At 38.1% G+C, this 20,984-nt stretch overlaps 2 protein-coding genes and 1 long non-coding RNA gene across 13 annotated transcripts; all 3 read right to left on the bottom strand.

Annotated features, from left to right (window-relative positions):
- Nucleotides 1–203: 203 nt before the first annotated feature.
- On the bottom strand, nucleotides 204–7,444 carry LOC113589995 (uncharacterized). 10 transcript variants are annotated; one of them, XR_014125168.1, is made up of 11 exons: nucleotides 7,319–7,444; nucleotides 6,517–6,885; nucleotides 6,252–6,371; nucleotides 6,116–6,160; nucleotides 5,573–5,653; nucleotides 4,282–4,332; nucleotides 2,481–2,525; nucleotides 1,938–2,018; nucleotides 1,419–1,518; nucleotides 648–698; nucleotides 344–375 (listed from the first exon to the last, which is right to left on the bottom strand). XR_014125168.1 is itself a non-coding variant. In XM_035527385.2 (10 exons), the coding sequence occupies exons 1-10, from the start codon at nucleotides 7,383–7,385 to the stop codon at nucleotides 272–274; spliced, it is 1,014 nt and encodes a 337-aa protein (XP_035383278.2). In that variant the 5' UTR covers nucleotides 7,386–7,444; the 3' UTR covers nucleotides 204–271. The 10 variants fall into 10 exon arrangements, 5 of the variants coding, with proteins under 5 accessions (XP_035383278.2, XP_035383279.2, XP_081576352.1 ...); XM_035527385.2 differs by lacking the exon at nucleotides 1,419–1,518 and having other exon boundaries at nucleotides 204–375; XM_035527386.2 differs by lacking the exon at nucleotides 1,419–1,518 and having other exon boundaries at nucleotides 204–372.
- Nucleotides 7,445–7,456: 12 nt separating this feature from the next.
- On the bottom strand, nucleotides 7,457–8,553 carry LOC118241601 (uncharacterized). 2 transcript variants are annotated; one of them, XR_014125165.1, is made up of 3 exons: nucleotides 8,428–8,553; nucleotides 7,747–7,994; nucleotides 7,457–7,532 (listed from the first exon to the last, which is right to left on the bottom strand). It is a non-coding gene; the product is annotated as an uncharacterized LOC118241601 (long non-coding RNA). The 2 variants fall into 2 exon arrangements; XR_004776244.2 differs by having other exon boundaries at nucleotides 7,497–7,523.
- A 2,289-nt stretch (nucleotides 8,554–10,842) lies between these two features.
- On the bottom strand, nucleotides 10,843–20,501 carry LOC145659071 (uncharacterized). Its single transcript, XM_081719957.1, has 7 exons — nucleotides 20,412–20,501; nucleotides 19,610–19,978; nucleotides 15,565–15,612; nucleotides 15,402–15,473; nucleotides 15,229–15,312; nucleotides 11,962–12,009; nucleotides 10,843–11,864 (listed from the first exon to the last, which is right to left on the bottom strand). The coding sequence occupies exons 1-7, from the start codon at nucleotides 20,476–20,478 to the stop codon at nucleotides 11,797–11,799; spliced, it is 756 nt and encodes a 251-aa protein (XP_081576083.1). The 5' UTR covers nucleotides 20,479–20,501; the 3' UTR covers nucleotides 10,843–11,796.
- Nucleotides 20,502–20,984: the final 483 nt, after the last annotated feature.

Genomic DNA, 20,984 nt, shown 5'->3' with positions numbered 1-20,984 from the left:
CGATAAAACTATTTTGAGGATCCCTCATTGTGTTTTAATTTATTTTCATATAATATTGTCACATCATAAATCATATAATATTAATAATTATATATATATATATATATATATAATATTAATAATTATATATATATATATATATATATATATATATATATATATATATATATATATAATTATTAATATTATATGATATATATAAAATCAAGCAATAAATCATTTTTTTGACAGTTTGAAAATTCCATTGCTCTCTCTAACAATCAGTCAACTCTCAGCTGTTGGCATAAATCTCAGCAGTTTCCACATGGTTGTTAGCGTAGATAGAACTGTTTTTTTCAGGCTTCTTGGTATAAATTCCACTTTCAGACTTGGCTGCTTCATTGAACAGAAAAATGGCAACAAGTAAAATGTTTACCATAAAAAGGGTTGAGATGCACAATTTGGTGAGAGGCACAAATGTAGTTATGAAGCTAATCATAATAATAATACGCATTCCGTAACCCAGCTACACATAGCAGTACCAAAAGTATCATCTAGTTAGCAAGACCTATCAAAGAATACTTTAATAACAATAATTTATGAGAAGCCTTCCATTACGTGGTGAAAAAGGTTCTCAAATTAGCAGTCTTGTCAGAATTAATACTCACCAAACCAACTGTTGCCTTTCCTTTCATTGAGTTCCATGTTTTTCTGCTTGCCTGTGCAAGAGAAACAGAGCACCCTCTCTGATACCGACAAGAAGCAAGTGGCAAGTACTACATTGAATGAGCAATTCTACTTATACACGGGATAATACGTGTGCCAAACCATTAGCGCTTCACATAGAGTCCTGCCTACTCAGTCCATACCAGCAACCTTAAGCGTACAAGCTCTTCACAGGGGTCATCAGGTAGGCACCTTGCTTGCTCAATATTCCATTGACTTAAGTCTACAACGCCTCCAGGAAGCTCAACAATGAGATCTAGCATCCCAGCCCCACACCCTCCAAGCTTACGTTTACACAGACACATACACGTTTTTTAAACGTAAACCCAAACTGGCCACCCTGGTGACTAAGGGTGTACCCAGCCCCTGTGACACAGTTAATGCCCCTGTGACACGGTTCCATATGGGCTTTATGCACTATGCCAACAGCAAACACAATATTACTCTCCCTGTTTACCAGCTGTGATGCCCCACACACAGCCACTTTCTAACTCATAAAATTGGCCCCACTGGCACCATTAAAGTGTACTCAGTGTCACCAGTTCCACATGGATTTTTCCTATTACACAACCAAGCATTCCCCAAGAACACAGATCTATACTGGCCTCCCCAGTGATTAAGGCCATTCCCAGCCTCACTGGCACCTCAAGATCAGGCCCACTGGTTCCATCTGGGTCTACCATATTACAATGACATGACAGCAACCCACTAACCTACTCAGTCTTCCATGGAAACTGCAGTACATGTAAGAACACACATAAGGCTGGCGTAACTTGGTTCATTGAATGAACTTTGTGCATGTAAATTGTATACCTAGAAGAGCAAAAATTAGAAAGAAAACACAGATGTAGATGAGATTAAGCAATAAATGAGATTAAGCAATAAATGAGATTAAGCAATATCCCATGACTGACTAAAATTGGAGAACGCTCCTATAAAAAGAACTAATTTCTCAAATTTGCGATCTCGTTAGTAATACCTGCCATGCCATTTGCTGCCTTTTGGTCTTTGTGTTACACTGTGCAAACAGATTACACTCCCCCTGGCATCAGATAGAACTGTCAGTCCAAATATAGAACATTCATTTCCTGTGGGTCTGTTTGAACTTGGTGACAGTTTGTAAATTTAAGCTCTAATTTCTTTCTTTCACTTTGTGATGAGGACAGATGATCAGGCCTATCAATATGACAATATAAGATACCCTGAGAGTGTTTGAGGAGATGCATAGTTACCAGGTTGTCCAGAGAAAAGGGAACCACTGTCATGTGCAGAAAACGGGGTTGTACCGCAGCTGACCTTGGAGGCAGGGGAACCTGTAAAGGCAGAAACATGCATGGTCTGTCCACATAAATATATACTTACTGGTAATGACATCCAATGCTCATCAGTTCCTGTCTATTGTTCGTATGTGTTTATTCAAGACACGTCTAAAAAGATCTTTTAAACAGATTGCCTGCTTTTTATAGGTTTGCCAGCATTGTTTTAAGAGTAGATTATTGCTCAGTTGTAGATCACTAGACTTCAAATATCTTCTTTTTTTTAACTTGTCGCAGAGTGCATTTGTTAAATAAACACTGTTTGCATAACTGCAACCTTAGACATTATCTTTTCATTCCTTCCAAAACACCACACACTTTTAATTGATTTCTAATGGTTTTATGTGTAGCCAAACATTAAATAAAACATTACACTACATTAAACATTAATTTAAAACAAAACAAAACAAAACATTAATTAAAAATGAATTATTCATTATTTAAATGTGAAACTCTTACTTTGTTGAAAACCTGTGTTTTCATAGAGTGACCTATTTGATGCGTCTATGAGAAAAAAGGGGGGAAAGGTGTAAAAATGTTAAAATGTTATTTCTTTCATTTCACCTCGTCCTCATCTGCATTATCTATTACTTACTGGCACATGTGCGCTTCAAACCACACAGTGAAACCACAAGAACAAGAAGAGCGACTTAAAGAAAGAAGTGTAGGTGGAGAAAAAGAAATGGTTTTCGGATAAAAGCTGTAAATTACAATCCACCCCTCCCCAACACCACTCTCAGATGTGGAGTGCACTGAAAATTGTTAAGGGCCCAAAGTGTGATAACGGACAAGAACCTAGTGTGATAAAACTTGTATAGTATAGTGCATGGTGACTTGTATAGTAACCACATTTGTTTAGAGATCACAGAAAATTAAATAAAAGGAAACATTGTGATGTTTTCTGAAAAGTTTTGCTTATTGCCACTGTTTTAGAACATCTGGTAAATAAGATGTAAAGAGGTGTTGGGGAGAGGTGTGTGTATTGAGAGAGAGAAAACAAACATAGAAAGTGGAGAAAAACTGGTGTAGTATGAGACTGAAAACTTTAAATTTTCTTTATCCACAATAATATTTCTCAATTAAAGAAACCTCTTTTACACAGGTCTGGTTGGTTGGATACAACGAAAAAAAGGTGCCAAAACTTTACCTTTCTGATCTAGCTCTGAACCTGGAGGTTGCCTGTATGGTGGTGGCCAATGGGAGAGAGTGGGATGGGTGAGGGGCTATTTATCAATTTTTGTCAGAACGTTTTTACTGCATGATAGGTTGAGGACTTTTGAGGAGGTGTGACTTCTTAGAGAATCAGCCAATGAGAGAGTGGGATGGGTGAGTGAGTGAGTGGGTGGGTGAGTGAGAGAGAGAGAGAGAGACACGCACAGACACAGACGCATGTTTGATAATAAGCCAGTGGGAGAGAGTGGGATGGGTGAGTGAGAGAGAGAGCGAGAGAGAGAGAGAGAGAGAGAGAGAGAGAGAGAGAGAGAGAGAGAGAGACTCGGACAGACAACAGAGACCCATACGCATGTTTGAGAATCAGTACATGACCAGCAGCAGAGCGGAGCAGACATTAAAGACTGGGTGGTATGTATTCATTTAAGACGTGTAAATTTTATTTACTTTAATCACTTGAATATTTCACAATAAATTTTTTTTTAAGTCAATAAAACTATTTTGAGGATCCCTCATTGTGTTTTAATTTATTTTCATATAATAGTCACATCATAAACCATATAATATTAATAATTTTATATATATATATATATATATATATATATATATATATATATATATATATATATATATATATATATATAAAATCAAGCAATAAATCATTTTTTTGACAATTTGTAAATTCCATTACTCTCTCTAACAATAAGTAAACTCTCAGCTGTTGGCATAAATCTCAGCAGTTTCCACATGGTTGTTAGCGTAGATAGAACTGTTTTTTTCAGGCTTCTTGGTATAAATTCCACTTTCAGACTTGGCTGCTTCATTGAACAGAAAAATGGCAACAAGTAAAATGTTTACCATAAAAAGGGTTGAGATGCACAATTTGGTGAGAGGCACAAATGTAGTTATGAAGCTAATCATAATAATAATACGCATTCCGTAACCCAGCTACACATAGCAGTACCAAAAGTATCATCTAGTTAGCAAGACCTATCAAAGAATACTTTAATAACAATAATTTATGAGAAGCCTTCCATTACGTGGTGAAAAAGGTTCTCAAATTAGCAGTCTTGTCAGAATTAATACTCACCAAACCAACTGTTGCCTTTCCTTTCATTGAGTTCCATGTTTTTCTGCTTGCCTGTGCAAGAGAAACAGAGCACTCCTCTCTGATACCGACAAGAAGCAAGTGGCAAGTACTACATTGAATGAGCAATTCTACTTATACACGGGATAATACGTGTGCCAAACCATTAGCGCTTCACATAGAGTCCTGCCTACTCAGTCCATACCAGCAACCTTAAGCGTACAAGCTCTTCACAGGGGTCATCAGGTAGGCACCTTGCTTGCTCAATATTTCATTGACTTAAGTCTACAACGCCTCCAGGAAGCTCAACAATGAGATCTAGCATCCCAGCCCCACACCCTCCAAGCTTACGTTTACACAGACACATACACGTTTTTTAAACGTAAACCCAAACTGGCCACCCTGGTGACTAAGGGTGTACCCAGCCCCTGCGACACAGTTAATGCCCCTGTGACACGGTTCCATATGGGCTTTATGCACTATGCCAACAGCAAACACAATATTACTCTCCCTGTTTACCAGCTGTGATGCCCCACACACAGCCACTTTCTAACTCATAAAATTGGCCCCACTGGCACCATTAAAGTGTACTCAGTGTCACCAGTTCCACATGGATTTTTCCTATTACACAACCAAGCATTCCCCAAGAACACAGATCTATACTGGCCTCCCCAGTGATTAAGGCCATTCCCAGCCTCACTGGCACCTCAAGATCAGGCCCACTGGTTCCATCTGGGTCTACCATATTACAATGACATGACAGCAACCCACTAACCTACTCAGTCTTCCATGGAAACTGCAGTACATGTAAGAACACACATAAGGCTGGCGTAACTTGGTTCATTGAATGAACTTTGTGCATGTAAATTGTATACCTAGAAGAGCAAAAATTAGAAAGAAAACACAGATGTAGATGAGATTAAGCAATAAATGAGATTAAGCAATAAATGAGATTAAGCAATATCCCATGACTGACTAAAATTGGAGAACGCTCCTATAAAAAGAACTAATTTCTCAAATTTGCGATCTCGTTAGTAATACCTGCCATGCCATTTGCTGCCTTTTGGTCTTTGTGTTACACTGTGCAAACAGATTACACTCCCCCTGGCATCAGATAGAACTGTCAGTCCAAATATAGAACATTCATTTCCTGTGGGTCTGTTTGAACTTGGTGACAGTTTGTAAATTTAAGCTCTAATTTCTTTCTTTCACTTTGTGATGAGGACAGATGATCAGGCCTATCAATATGACAATATAAGATACCCTGAGAGTGTTTGAGGAGATGCATAGTTACCAGGTTGTCCAGAGAAAAGGGAACCACTGTCATGTGCAGAAAACGGGGTTGTACCGCAGCTGACCTTGGAGGCAGGGGAACCTGTAAAGGCAGAAACATGCATGGTCTGTCCACATAAATATATACTTACTGGTAATGACATCCAATGCTCATCAGTTCCTGTCTATTGTTCGTATGTGTTTATTCAAGACACGTCTAAAAAGATCTTTTAAACAGATTGCCTGCTTTTTATAGGTTTGCCAGCATTGTTTTAAGAGTAGATTATTGCTCAGTTGTAGATCACTAGACTTCAAATATCTTCTTTTTTTTAACTTGTCGCAGAGTGCATTTGTTAAATAAACACTGTTTGCATAACTGCAACCTTAGACATTATCTTTTCATTCCTTCCAAAACACCACACACTTTTAATTGATTTCTAATGGTTTTATGTGTAGCCAAACATTAAATAAAACATTACACTACATTAAACATTATTTTAAAACAAAACAAAACAAAACATTAATTAAAAATGAATTATTCATTATTTAAATGTGAAACTCTTACTTTGTTGAAAACCTGTGTTTTCATAGAGTGACCTATTTGATGCGTCTATCAGAAAAAAGGGGGGAAAGTTGTAAAAATGTTAAAATGTTATTTCTTTCATTTCACCTCGTCCTCATCTGCATTATCTATTACTTACTGGCACATGTGCGCTTCAAACCACACAGTGAAACCACAAGAACAAGAAGAGCGACTGCTCCTCCCCCAGCTATGAAGAGCCAGTTCTGCACCAAAGCATTCTGGGTATGAGACCCTTTCACTGAAAAATAGAATGAATATCATCGATTTGCTATAAAGGAAACACAATTAAGATGTTTCTGTCAAAATTATGCAGAAATGTGTGGTCACTGTATCCCATGATGTATGTTAATCACAACTGAAATATAAAGTTATATTTCACTCACCTGTATGTAAGCCAATGTCCTGGTATGCAATGCTGCAGTTTATCCCCTTAAACAGCTCGCAGCGGTAGAGACCCAGATCAGACTGGTTCACTTTATGGAGGAGGATGGAGAAATTTCCAGATACTGAGAGTTTGGAGAATGTTTTAATACGTCCACCTTTGATATTCCAGGACCTGACGTCACCCTGCAGAGTGATCTCCAGTAGATTAGGTATTGCTTCATTCTCCTGAGTCCACACTGCTACTATATCTGCAGTCATGTCTGATCCGAGGAGGACCGGTTCAAAGTAACATGGCAGCAGAACATCAGACCGCAGCTCAGTGGTTATGTTGATGCTGCCAATATTAGACCTGTTGCATATGCTCTCTCCTGCAATTAAAGATTAAATGCCCTTATTGCAAAGAATTCTCTGCTCGGGTTCAGGGGCAACATCTGAGATTTTCTTTTGCTGGTGCTATGGTTTGCCATTAATATTTGCCATTATTATTTCTACTGTAACACTGTGCACATTCCAGCACCAACTCTGCAACAAATGATATATAATAGTATTCACACATTAAAAATTCTACATGAACCACACCTTGGCTATTTATTATGGGGGACGTATTTACCACAGCTTTTTGCACTCGCTGGTACCACCTATCAAGTTTTATGGTAGAATATGTGACAATTAACTAAAACTCTTTTACTTTAACCAAAACTAAACAAGCGCAATAGTCTTTGTAACAGCATGTTTGTGTACTGTTTTACAGCAATACGAGTCATTAAAAAATACAGATAATCCCATAGAACAGATTCTTACCGCTCAAACATCTTAAAAGCCACAGTTCCGAGACAGCAGTTAGGATCATGACCCAGTGCAGGACCATTTTGCATCTGCTACTGCCACAGATGCAGATGTCTCTTGAAAGGTACTGACAGCGACGTTAGGCGGTTTTGGAGGTGGGGGGGGGGGGGGGGGTTGGTTCTAGGTGGATTTTTTTTTTTGTTTTCCTGCCAGTCACTCTCTGAGCTTCCTTTATGACAAAAGCAGATAGTTGGTTGTCTGACACTTTTTCACATCTCATACATATGTCCTTTCACAGCACAACCTCGGCTATGAGAACCATTTTTACACTCTACTAACTCTATATTTGACATATACTTTCTAAAACAAACATACTTCTTAAATTTTTAATTCATAATTTTTGCCCTGGTTTGTGTGAGACAGGTATATAAAGTAAAACTCACAGGACAGTTTCAGTAGCAGTAGCCTCAGGTTTAAAGCCGGAGGTTTACATAAGCACTTTTAGACATTTATAAGTTTATTAAGCCATCTATAATCGCTTCATTCTTCTGAGTCCACACTGCTACTATATCTGCAGTCATGTCTGATCCGAGGAGGACCGGTTCAAAGTAACATGGCAGCAGAACATCAGACCGCAGCTCAGTGGTTATGTTGATGCTCCCAATATTAGACCTGTTGCATATGCTCTCTCCTGCAATTAAAGATTAAATGCCCTTATTGCAAAGAATTCTCTGCTCGGGTTCAGGGGCAACATCTGAGATTTTCTTTTGCTGGTGCTATGGTTTGCCATTAATATTTGCCATTATTATTTCTACTGTAACACTGTGCACATTGCAGCACCAACTCTGCAACAAATGATATATAATAGTATTCACACATTAAAAATTCTACATGAACCACACCTTGGCTATTTATTATGGGGGACGTATTTACCACAGCTTTTTGCACTCGCTGGTACCACCTATCAAGTTTTATGGTAGAATATGTGACAATTAACTAAAACTCTTTTACTTTAACCAAAACTAAACAAGCGCAATAGTCTTTGTAACAGCATGTTTGTGTACTGTTTTACAGCAATACGAGTCATTAAAAAATACAGATAATCCCATAGAACAGATTCTTACCGCTCAAACATCTTAAAAGCCACAGTTCCGAGACAGCTACTGCCACAGATGCAGATGTCTCTTGAAAGGTACTGACAGCGACGTTAGGCGGTTTTGGAGGTGGGGGGGGGGGTTGGTTCTAGGTGGATTTTTTTTTTTGTTTTCCTGCCAGTCACTCTCTGAGCTTCCTTTATGACAAAAGCAGATAGTTGGTTGTCTGACACTTTTTCACATCTCATACATATGTCCTTTCACAGCACAACCTCGGCTATGAGAACCATTTTTACACTCTACTAACTCTATATTTGACATATACTTTCTAAAACAAACATACTTCTTAAATTTTTAATTCATAATTTTTGCCCTGGTTTGTGTGAGACAGGTATATAAAGTAAAACTCACAGGACAGTTTCAGTAGCAGTAGCCTCAGGTTTAAAGCCGGAGGTTTACATAAGCACTTTTAGACATTTATAAGTTTATTAAGCCATCTATAATCGCTTCATTCTTCTGAGTCCACACTGCTACTATATCTGCAGTCATGTCTGATCCGAGGAGGACCGGTTCAAAGTAACATGGCAGCAGAACATCAGTCCGCAGCTCAGTAGTTTTGTTGGTATGGTTTATTAGTTTGTTTTTGCATTCGTTCTCACCTGTGGTGGAACAATAAAAATATGACCCAAAAAGAGCCAAAATATGACCCAAAAAGATTTCAAGCACTGTTTTCAAGCACTGAAATTTGTTAAGCATTTACTGAAATATCCAGTTCAGTAACTACTTGGACTAATTTTTTAACCTGTATAAAATCACAAAGGAGAGCTTTTCATTTTGGCAATAATGAAACTACTTTTGATCTAGTTCCTAAAAGCACTGCAGAGTGAATGTCACTTTTCACTCGGCGGCAAAGATGTTTGTGATGATTTTGGTCAATCTAAGACTACAATATCCATCACCATATTAGAAATATAATCTCTTTGTTTAAGCAATTTTTCATTTTCATTTCCATTTTCAAAATTAAGAAAAAAAGTTCTCAGCTCAATGGTTGAAATAAAAATAAATAACTTACCACTTAGACATACCAACTTGCATAAAATCAACCAAAAAATCCAACACATAATTCCAGAAAATTTCATTTTATCACTAGAAAAGTGATGCTTGAGATCATTCACTCACTCGTTTTTGAACATTCAGGTAGAACAAACCACCATGACCATTTCCTGAAAGCAAGCTTCAAATAAGTAACCACAGGTTTTTGAGCCAGACAATAGAAATTAAGTTGAAAATGTGTACTGATACATTTTTAAACTGAGAGAATAGAGTCCAGTGGGACTGTAAAAATATACTTTTAAATACTTTCATTTTAGTCTATCATCTCCCATTTCAGTGTATAAAAGCCATTTTTCTGCAATTCTATGATCAGAGCTAGAGTTGTTTATTGATACAACTGAACCAATTGTGCAAATGAAAGTCATATCTAGTCTCATGCATACATCCAACTGCCATATTCTTGTCATATTCTTGTGGCATGCGCTAGCATGTCAGTTTGCAGAGGTTGGTTTGTAGATTTGCACCAGAAAGCTTTATTATTGTTTTTTAATCTCTGCTTGCAGTGTAGTTTGGCAAATCTTAATTATATGTGACTAATGGTGTTTAATGGCTAATGTAGAATAGGTAAGTGCAACTGTCCAGGGTTCGTATGAGCATTCATGTGAACATTGAGAATGGGACCAAACTGTATGGTCACTTTAAATCCTATGGCAGTGTTGCAAGATAACTACCAGTGTAGCTTTGTCCACTTATGAAGTGTGTCTGTTTTCACATGTTTGTGGTGACATGCAAACAACATTAAACTTTTGTGGCAAACACCTCCTGTAACACCAGCTGAAACGAAACATCAAGTGCACATAGAACAACATCATGATGGCCATGGGTAGCTACAATGTAGGGACAGTATAACTCAATGTTTGAAGCAAGATGGCAGCGCATCTAGATGCTACAGTTCTGCACTCACTAAACCAAGGCTACCTTTTCTTTTTAATTTCCTTTTGTACATGTCTTTTCACAGGTAACAGACTTACATGCATATCCAAAAGCCAACAAGAACTACTACACATTAGGAATATGCGTGATATATCAGCTTTAAATGACATTGCTGGCATGTCACTGGAGCTAGGTGGAACACAAAGGACACAGAGGCTTCCGTGTTGCCATAGTGCTCATCAATCAAAGCAGGCAGCACAGAGAAAACAAAAGCGGTGAGAGAGAGTTGGAGCGCAGGCCAGACTAAGACTGTGTACAGCTGTGAGAGGAATTACCCAAGACTCCTGTGCCATAACTGACACACAAACCTAGTTACACCCTAGGATGCATGTGTATACCCTATGTGGATACACATGAATTGGCTAGCATACAGGCACCTCTCATTGTTCCTGACAGCAACTTACAGGACCTCATCAATAGACTGATACCAATCAGCAGAGCGGTGAAGACATACATATTCTCTGTGCTTGTGTACAATACCTTCTGCGCTGACAATTTAACTGTAAGGAAACACATCCAGATCTTCCCTAACCAGGAGGCTTACACGAACAGTGCATATATCTGGTGAGAGTACAGGATGCACTTTCCAGGTCTGGTGATACAACCGCTTACAGTGTCCCTAGGACCAAGCAGAACAAAGGGATCAGACGTGCTAAGTACACACAATCAGCAGACGGAGGACCACTTTAACATCAAACAACTATAACATGGAAGGTTAGGCATCCATAAAACAAACAGTGCTAAAATGGGGACCACGTGAGCGTGTGTTTACTTTTTATTTCTGTTGACATTTTATAACATTTCTGCAACATATCTAGACTGTGTACTTTAACAAATGCGTGAAAGTCTAACATCGGTCTATAAGGAACAAAGAGTGGCTTTAAAATGAATCCATATACTAGGAAATGTGCCCTCTATATAAGCACACAGACTATAGAAGCTGTCTGATGTGTGTCATGGCATGGCCCCCTCCTCATCCACTCCTCCTGATGTTGATGTGTGTGTGTGTGTGTGTGTTTATAGGTGTATGCATCTTCATTGCCACATCCCTCCCTTGTTTACCTGGTCCATGTGCCACACCTGTCCTTTGTTATCTTCCATGTTATTGTATGTATTTAAGGTCCTGCTCTGTGGTTGTCCTTTGTCAGTGTTTGACCTTGTGTATGCTGTGCTACAGCTGCCCTGTTGAGCCCTGCCTGTTGTCGTTGTGCTAAAACCATTCATTACTCATTGTGTTTTGTCTTGTTAATGCTCAGTGTCCTTCTTTGTGTTTTGGGTTAGTTTTTGTTGCGTGTCAAATAAACGTGTTTGTTTGTCTGACAACATTCGCCTCGGCATTCTCCCTCTGCCTCCTCACACCGTGACAATGTGGTTCTTCCCTCTCTTGACTGTGGCATATACTGGAGCATCAGGTGAAGTCCCTTGAAATGGAAAAATTGGGCAAACATTGTCATCTGACCAAGGTACACTTAATAAGTCTATAAGATTATCTTCAGTTAGTTTTACATCCATTCTTACCTGATTTTGGTTGACTGGCCATGTCCCATAGTGGGTTCTCGAATGTATCTGGTTGAAAAAAAAAATCAGAAGAAAATATTTCCAGAATTGTTTGTTTTCATCAGAACTGGTCTGTATTAAACTGGTAGCCAGTTCATTTGGATCAACTAGGGTCAGGCTGACCATTAATGCGAGACTTCTCAGAGTAGGTCACTTTATATTTTAGGCAGTGTGTGTTTGTTTCATTAGGATACAATATCCAGTTTTATATAATAAATGGCTAATCATAACATGTCAGTTTAATCAGACTGTTTAAGTGGTCCTTGTATCTCTCTACCCCATGTCTTTTACAGTCTCCAACATAGATGTCTGACGCAGGTGGGTAACTATGGCCCAATGTCCTGCAGATATATTCCCTGAACAAACTGAATACACTGGCTTCAGTGAGACACCCATCCAGTAGTGCGATGGACCTCCTTTGGTCTTTGTCTTGTCTCCTTTGGCCTTTGGTTGGGGCATAGATTTCACTAGGTGTTGAAATCATTATGCAGGATGCGAGGCCTATGTGGACTGGGTAGCTTCTCACACACAATTGGACACGCTCTGAAAAGTGCATTTTATCTCATCCCAGAGATGTTCTATAGGATTAAGATCTGGGGAGTGCGAAGGCCAGGGATAACTGGCTGACATGTTCATGGAACAAATCCATGACTATAAGACTCTTAAGGGACGCTGCATTGCCCTGCTGAAAGTGTCCTTCTGCCAGAAGGTAAACTGCTGCTATGAAGGGATGAACTTGCCTGGCTCCTTAAGTAAGCTCTACTGTTCAAATGTCTATGCATGGGTATCGGAGGACCCAGAGTGTGCCGAGAAAACCACACAAAGTTGGCAGTTTTTGAATTATGGGCCCTGGCTGGCCTAGCATCCATGACCATGCCTTGTTCAAAGTCACTCAGATTGCTTGATTTTTATAGGTCATTATAGTGGGTCACTCATTTTGTTTTGTTTACCTCATTTTATTTAGTTTTATACTATTTTATAGTATCATACTGGGTTGTATTTATGGATTAAATCCCAGGGAAATCGTGTGAATATAAAATCTTATTGCATGCTACTAATCTAGAGTACTACTTCATACATTCAGCAATGTTTAAATGGGTAAAGTGATATATGTCACAAAACTGCTGAAAACCCAGTTAAATTCACGGATGCAATGTATTTGAGAACTGTGCATTGCCCAACAGCCAACTCTCTGACTTCTTTTTCTCCTCTCTCCTCAGATGAAATTCTTCAACTCCTGACTTGCAGCAATCCGACTACATGTCCGCTGGATCCAATTCCTTCCGCTCTGTTCCAGACAATTGCAGGAGATCTGCTTCCTTTCATCTCTGCCATTATCAACAACTCCTTATCTTCTGGATACGTGCCTACTGCATTCAAAACCGCCAGGGTGGTACCAATCCTCAAGAAGGCCACACTTGACAGCTCCAGCATTACCAACTACAGACCGGTATCACTTCTCTCTTTCCTCTCAAAAGACCTTGAACGAGCAGTTTATTGTCTTTTTCTCACCCAGAACCAGCTGCATGATCCCAATCAGTCTGGCTACAAACCGGCACATTCTACAGAAACGGCCCTCATAGCAGTGACTTCATGATGCTTCTCTTCTCTTTGTATACTCGTTCTCTTGGTGATGTAATATCTTCTCATGGTTTCTCCTACCACTGCTATGCTGATGACACTCAATTATTTCTTTCTTTTCCACCCTCTGACACGCAGGTCTCCAGACGTATCTCAGCATGCTTGATTGACATTGCACCGTGGATGACAGCCCACCACTTGAAGCTCAACCCCAGTAAAACTGAGCTTCTGTTCATCTCAGGTACTCCCAACCCTTACCATGACCTCACTGTTAATTTTGAGAACTCCCTGGTATCACCATCTGAAGCTGCCCGTAGCCTGGGCATAACTTTGGACAACCAGTTGTCGTTCTCAACTCATGTTTCTAATCTAACCCGGTCTTGCAGATTTCTCCTTTATAACATACGAAGGATTGGACCCTTTCTCTTGCAGGAAGCTACCCAGGTGCTTGTGCAGTCTCCTATGATCTCAAAACTAGACTACTGCAACTTGCTACTTGCTGGTCTTCCTCTAAGAGCCATCAAACCTCTACAACTTGTCCAGAACGCAGCAGCACGACTGGTCTTCAATCTTCCGAAGTTCACACGTTACTCTGCTACTGTGCTCCCTTCATTGGCTTCCAGTAGCTGCACGCATCAGATTTAAAACTTCGAAGCTTGCCTACAAAGCCAAAAATGGGCCAGCCCCTTCATACATGAGGACAATGGTCAAAGCCCGATCCATACCTTGAGTACTTTGAACCTCAAGTACAGCTCGGCTTAAAATACCTTGCTTCAGATCTCATGGACGACAAGCATCGAGACTATTTTCTATCCTGGCTCCAAGATGGTGGAATGAACTCCCACTTGCTGTCCGGACAGCAGAGTCCCTTGCAGTCTTCAAACGCAGACTGAAGCCCCTTCTATTTGCAGAATATTTAAAGGACAACTGACACTGCTCCCATATTGACTGACTAAATTAATATTTATTGTATGGTACTGTTTATGTTGTTTAACAAACTAGCACTTATTGTTTATAGCACTTTTCATTGTTTAAGATAGACCTTATGTATATTGCACTTCTAGGTATCAGCATTCATCCCTGTATTCTACAGTATTCTAGTTCACTGGTGTGTTTGATTCTAACCTACTGTACTGTACTTGGATATATTCTATGAGTAAACAACAAAGCACTTTTCTAAGTTTCTCTGGATAAGAGCGTCTTCTAAATGCCGTAAATGTAAATGTAATGTGCAGTTAAAGAGTTTAATTTTGTACTGTATATTCTAAACGAATCTTCAAATTAGAAACCTAATATTAGAGTTTATAGTGTGTGAAGGACAGAAACATTTTTACCTGAGTTTTGAAAGTGTATGATCAGGTGAGTTCAAGAGGAGTTGTGAATGTGGGGAACATGTACAGTGTCTGTCAGACGCTCTTATCCAGATCAACTTACTTACTCTACTATGAGAGGTACAAGACACTATGCCTAACTATGGCTAGCTGCACTGTAGTGACAGTATATTTAACTATCTAATTACTTCTTATTTCTGTTCACAAGTTATAACACTTCTACTGTATAATACTGTTTAATGTAAGCAATCTAAATGTAACAAAGTTAACATGAGTATCAACTTTAGCATGTATTTCAGGAACGAAGAGTTCATACTATAGAACTGGTCCAATGTTCTCTTCTGGCCTCTTCTCTTCTCTTTCTTGACAGTAGCATATACTGGATTATCAAGTGAAGTTCCTTAGAAAAGAAAAATTGTCATCTGACTCATGTCTAAATCAGCCCATATTCTTGAGTTCAACGACAAATAATCTCATGTTCTTTCTTACCTTCATTTTCTCTGGCAGAGCTTGGTCTTGGTTGACTGGCAGGTTCATATATTGGGTTATCAAGTGTACATCCTGATTGAAGAAAAGCACACAAACTGAATATGAAAAATTATTGAATTATAAGGTTTAGAAGTCTTAGTGGCCAGGGTCTCCAGCTACTTACTGCTTCCTCTGCCAGACTGTGTTGCTGCATCCACATTCACTTCCTTGTCTGCAGGGAGTAAACAGAACAATATTAATGTCCAATCTGAACAAGTCCATATACAGTACAAATTATACAATAATGTCCATGATTACAGTGACACATTTATGACATTTATTTGCAGTTTTGTCCCTAAATTACAGCACTTTGGGTTTAAATCGAAAGGTTAAAGAGCATTCTAAAATCTTAAACAGGAAATATTTACATCTATATTGATTGAGTATGGAATATGATTATCAGAGACTTATTGCAGACAGTTCCACAGTTAATATTTTGTCTACCTACAAAATAAGAGTAAAGCACACGCATTAAAATAGATAAAGTCACAAATAAATAAATAATTGCATGTATTCTACTGGTGATATATCTCTCAACATATAAATAAAAATTATATAGAAATATATTCAATATACTATTTTTATGTATAGCGAGCATCAGGAGAACCTATGGTTCTTCAATCTGTATTTTTTCAATTTTTTTCAAATTATAATAATTATCTTCATTTAGCAATACTGAGAGATGGAGGTAATATAACTAAACAAATAAAACTGAAAAAAATGTATTTAAAAACATTTTTTGTTAAATGTAATTAATAGAAATGCAATTTTGCTCTGAAGAAAAAAAAACGACACTACTTAAAATACCTAAAATTAGACATCAGCTACAAAGTTTTGGAACATCATTAGAGAGGATTTTGGAGAAGCCTGTCTTATTTAAATTTCATTTAGTTTGGTTTGCTCCTGATTGTTGTAGTCAGTTGTATCATCATGGAAATGCCCAAACATCTCTGAGACCTTCACAAAGACGGTTCTAGATACATACAAGTCTAGGAAGGGTTTTAAAAACATCACCAAACAGTAAGAATTCAGACATTCCACTGTCTGAAAAAAAAAATGAGAAGAAAACAACATCTAAACGAGTGAAATGTCCATCATCAAGCTGTCCTAGCAAGCTCCAGCCCAGGCACTGCCAGCACGATGTGTAAAGAACTATCCAACAATCATAAAATGTCATCACGGGACCTACACGTAGGTCTCGCCACAGTTCATATCAAAGTACACGCGTCTGCCATCAGAAAGATGCTGCACAATTTGATTTTCATGGGTGGTGTGCAGTAATGAAACCCTTCCTGTCCTGGGGACATGTCATGGTCTCATACCCACTGTAAAGCATGTGGGTGGTACAGCAAGTTTGCTGCAGCAAAGTCTCACAGGCTCACCATTATAGAATTTACTGTGATTTCTTTATGATAATAAAGGGTGCTTAAGGCAGATGTGAGACCATTTGTCCAAAAACTGGAGCTGAAGAGGTGGACCATGAAACATGACATGAACCAAAACATAACCCACTGTGTGTCGCAAAAAGATTACCCTTTTTTAAAATGTCATGGACAAAACATCAGAAAAATCACTGTCCACTTTATACACTTTTATCAGGAAATGAATGTTTATTCTAATGACTATCATAATGAACATTAGAATGACTATTTATAATAACATTTCCTCATTTTCAGTTAAAAACCTCCTACATTCATAAGTTTCGATTTGATACCAAGATGACCTTCAAAAATTTGCTGTGGGTGACATTCTTCAGTATATCTCAAACCAGAGAAAATTTCATTATCAAAATCTTCTTAATCAAGCAATTTCTGTATTTCATAAAAATACACTATTGCTCATTTTATGTTTTCAATATTACTTTGGTTAATTATTAAAGATTAAATTGTATATGAGATCAAGGTCAATAAACAAAGGTCAATGGTAAATCCTTTTAAAGACAGGGGATTAAGGGCCTCTGCAGCCACTTGATGAGATTATATATTGTTGCTAATTTTGACAATGGTTAGAGGACTTGCTAATTCTTTTGTAAATTTGGTAAATAACAACACTGAGAATTAATTAGCATAATTTCGGTTAATCGACAGATACCAAATGTGTGATTGTGATCTTAACTAATGTGCAATTCTTGAAATATTAAAAGTATAATTGAATAATATATAATATTAATAAAAGTATTATTATCAGTTGGTAATGCTGTGTTATAGCTAGTATTGTTAACTTGTTGAGCACAATATTTGGATTTTGTAACAGTGGAATCCAGAAACATTCATGATGTAAGAAAAACAAGATTGTGATGATCAGCACTGGAGCACCTTGCTTGCTTGAATTCAAAAGTGAAAGTGTTAAGAGTTATAACAGTTTTGTTAGATTATTTTGGTGAACAGTTCCTAGTAGAGAGACCTGTATGGCTCCAATAATTCACACATATTTGCAATAATTCCAAATGTGCTGCAGTATGATAGAAATAACCTGCTCTTCATCATGGCCAGAGTACGCATATTTAACACGTGTCATACTGTTGCCTTTACTCGAGATGCTCTACCGCGTTACTGTTTTGAACATTTCTTACAGATGATGATATAACGTTCATTGCGTTGACCTACTGAATGGTCTGCGCTCGCGCCCTCTCTCTCTCACACATCCGACACTAAATAACACGTCTAATCTGAATTAAGCAGGCACTAGTTTCATTGTTGTCAATCAATGAAATTTTTTTTTTAATCTAGCTGTATTTAGGTCCAAATATTAGTTTAATAAAAGACTGCTGGAAAAGATTACCGAGGTCTGGACCTCGCTGATGTCATAGCTGGATATAGGCATCAGTACAACAGGCTGAATAAATAGACCGTTAAAGGTGTGCTGCACTGTGACTGGTTTGCTTCAACTTGAAAGATGTATCATATTCATTCGATTATTTTGGACAATATAAAGAGACTACAAAGATGTGACTAATAAGCACAAGTTTAAAAAAGTACTTACGTACAGTAGCAGATCACATGTACTCAATAACTGTCTACTACTGGTCTTACAGATCTACAAGCGGAATCCCCCAGCAGTGCTTCTGTATGAATACAATGACAGAAGATGATGGCAATTTTGAATAATGCAGTCTGTTGCTCTCAGATTCTGTCTATTGGCAAGATCCATCGTTTGATTGATTTAGGCTGTCCATTTTTATCCTTTTGTCAATCACACGGGTGGTCTGTAAAGGGTTTGTCCACTACGAGTTTGTACATAGCATAGCATGTCATAAGATCCTTTTGTGGAATTTTGCTAATGACTTCAGAAAAGATTATATTGATGAACCTGGATAGTGATGCAATTATTGACGTGATAACACAGAAATGTGCACTCTACTGCCACCTGCTGATGACTGCAAGGTAGGACAGTTTACTATGACTTGGATTTGGGTGAAGGAGTCCTCAAATGTTTACTGCAGTTTTTAACACCAAACTTACAGTGTAAACCACAAGTAATTTCTGGTCATGTGTATTTAAAAAATGTCATCTCCTGCTTACGCTTAGAATAAGTAAGTTGACTAGAGAAGAAAGCAGTTGTGATCAAAGAGAAAGCACACTCACATTTAGCATACAAGCAAACCATAGCTATAAGTAGAGCAAGAAGCAGAAGTCCCACTCCAATTAGTAATGCTCTGATGAGCCAGTCATCACTTTTAGGGCCTGGAATGAAGATTTATTAATAATTAAATTCATAATGTCTGGCATGGACATCACTATCATTTTTAATGGATTATCGTTCTCAAAGAATGTGATTTACCATGATTATAATACAATATAAATAATAGTGGGCAACAATTTTTTTTTGTTTGTTTTATTAAAATAAAATTAATGTACTATGGTACTTTTTACACTGAATTCGAGTTGTTTTAGAATTTTCCAAACACACTGTTTTAAAGTGACAGGTCAATAAAGTTTTACATTAAGTATATATTACTTATGAATACATAAGGCTGTTATACACTGAAAATATGTTCAAAGATACTTCTAAAATGTACTTCTACTGTTTATGATGTTTAGAAATGAATGTAATTGATTTGCTTTAAAGGAAACACAAATGATATGTTTCTGTCAAAATAATGTAGAAATGTGTGGTCACTGTATCCCATGATGTACGTTAAGCACAACTGAAATATAAAGTTCACTCACCTGTATGTAAGCCAATGTCCTGGTATGCAATGCTGCAGTTTATCCCCTTAAACAGCTCGCAGCGGTAGAGACCCAGATCAGACTGGTTCACTTTATGGAGGAGGATGGAGAAATTTCCAGATACTGAGAGTTTGGAGAATGTTTTAATACGTCCACCTTTGATATTCCAGGACCTGACGTCACCCTGCAGAGTGATCTCCAGTAGATTAGGTATTGCTTCATTCTCCTGAGTCCACACTGCTACTATATCTGCAGTCATGTCTGATCCGAGGAGGACCGGTTCAAAGTAACATGGCAGCAGAACATCAGACCGCAGCTCAATGGTTATGTTGATGCTGCCAATATTAGACCTGTTGCATATGCTCTCTCCTGCAATTAAAGATTAAATGCCCTTATTGCAAAGAATTCTCTGCTCGGGTTCAGGGGCAACATCTGAGATTTTCTTTTGCTGGTGCTATGGTTTGCCATTAATATTTGCCATTATTATTTCTACTGTAACACTGTGCACATTCCAGCACCAACTCTGCAACAAATGATATATAATAGTATTCACACATTAAAAATTCTACATGAACCACACCTTGGCTATTTATTATGGGGGACGTATTTACCACAGCTTTTTGCACTCGCTGGTACCACCTATCAAGTTTTATGGTAGAATATGTGACAATTAACTAAAACTCTTTTACTTTAACCAAAACTAAATAAGCGCAATAGTCTTTGTAACAGCATGTTTGTGTACTGTTTTACAGCAATACGAGTCATTAAAAAATACAGATAATCCCATAGAACAGATTCTTACCGCTCAAACATCTTAAAAGCCACAGTTCCGAGACAGCAGTTAGGATCATGACCCAGTGCAGGACCATTTTGCATCTGCTACTGCCACAGATGCAGATGTCTCTTGAAAGGTACTGACAGCGACGTTAGGCGGTTTTGGAGGTGGGGGGGGGGGGTGGTTCTAGGTGGATTTTTTTGTTTGTTTTCCTGCCAGTCACTCTCTGAGCTTCCTTTATGACAAAAGCAGATAGTTGGTTGTCTGACACTTTTTCACATCTCATACATATGTCCTTTTACAGCACAACCTCGGCTATGAGAACCATTTTTACACTCTACTAACTCTATATTTGACATATACTTTCTAAAACAAACATACTTCTTAAATTTTTAATTCATGATTTTTGCCCTGGTTTGTGTGAGACAGGTATATAAAGTAAAACTCACAGGACAGTTTCAGTAGCAGTAGCCTCAGGTTTAAAGCCGGAGGTTTACATAAGCACTTTTAGACATTTATAAGTTTATTAATCCATCTATAATCGCTTCATTCTTCTGAGTCCACACTGCTACTATATCTGCAGTCATGTCTGATCCGAGG

This window comes from Electrophorus electricus, chromosome 8 (assembly GCF_041902795.1).
Source record: "Electrophorus electricus isolate QZ-2024a chromosome 8, ASM4190279v1, whole genome shotgun sequence".
Taxonomy (NCBI): Eukaryota; Metazoa; Chordata; class Actinopteri; order Gymnotiformes; family Gymnotidae; genus Electrophorus; species Electrophorus electricus.
This window is presented reverse-complemented; position numbering and strand designations above follow the sequence as displayed.

Coding starts and splice junctions, on each gene's coding strand:
- LOC113589995 (XM_035527385.2), bottom strand. CDS start 7,385: ATGGTCCTGCACTGGGTCATGATCCTAACTGCTGTCTCGGAACTGTGG. Junction 2,526..4,281: donor GAAAGGCAACAGTTGGTTTG/GTGAGTATTAAT, acceptor TTTTTCTCATAG/ACGCATCAAATAGGTCACTC. Junction 2,019..2,480: donor AAACACAGGTTTTCAACAAA/GTAAGAGTTTCA, acceptor CTGCCTTTACAG/GTTCCCCTGCCTCCAAGGTC.
- LOC145659071 (XM_081719957.1), bottom strand. CDS start 20,478: ATGGTCCTGCACTGGGTCATGATCCTAACTGCTGTCTCGGAACTGTGG. Junction 12,010..15,228: donor AACATTGGACCAGTTCTATA/GTATGAACTCTT, acceptor TTTTTCAACCAG/ATACATTCGAGAACCCACTA. Junction 11,865..11,961: donor GGCCAGTCAACCAAAATCAG/GTAAGAATGGAT, acceptor TTCCATTTCAAG/GGACTTCACCTGATGCTCCA.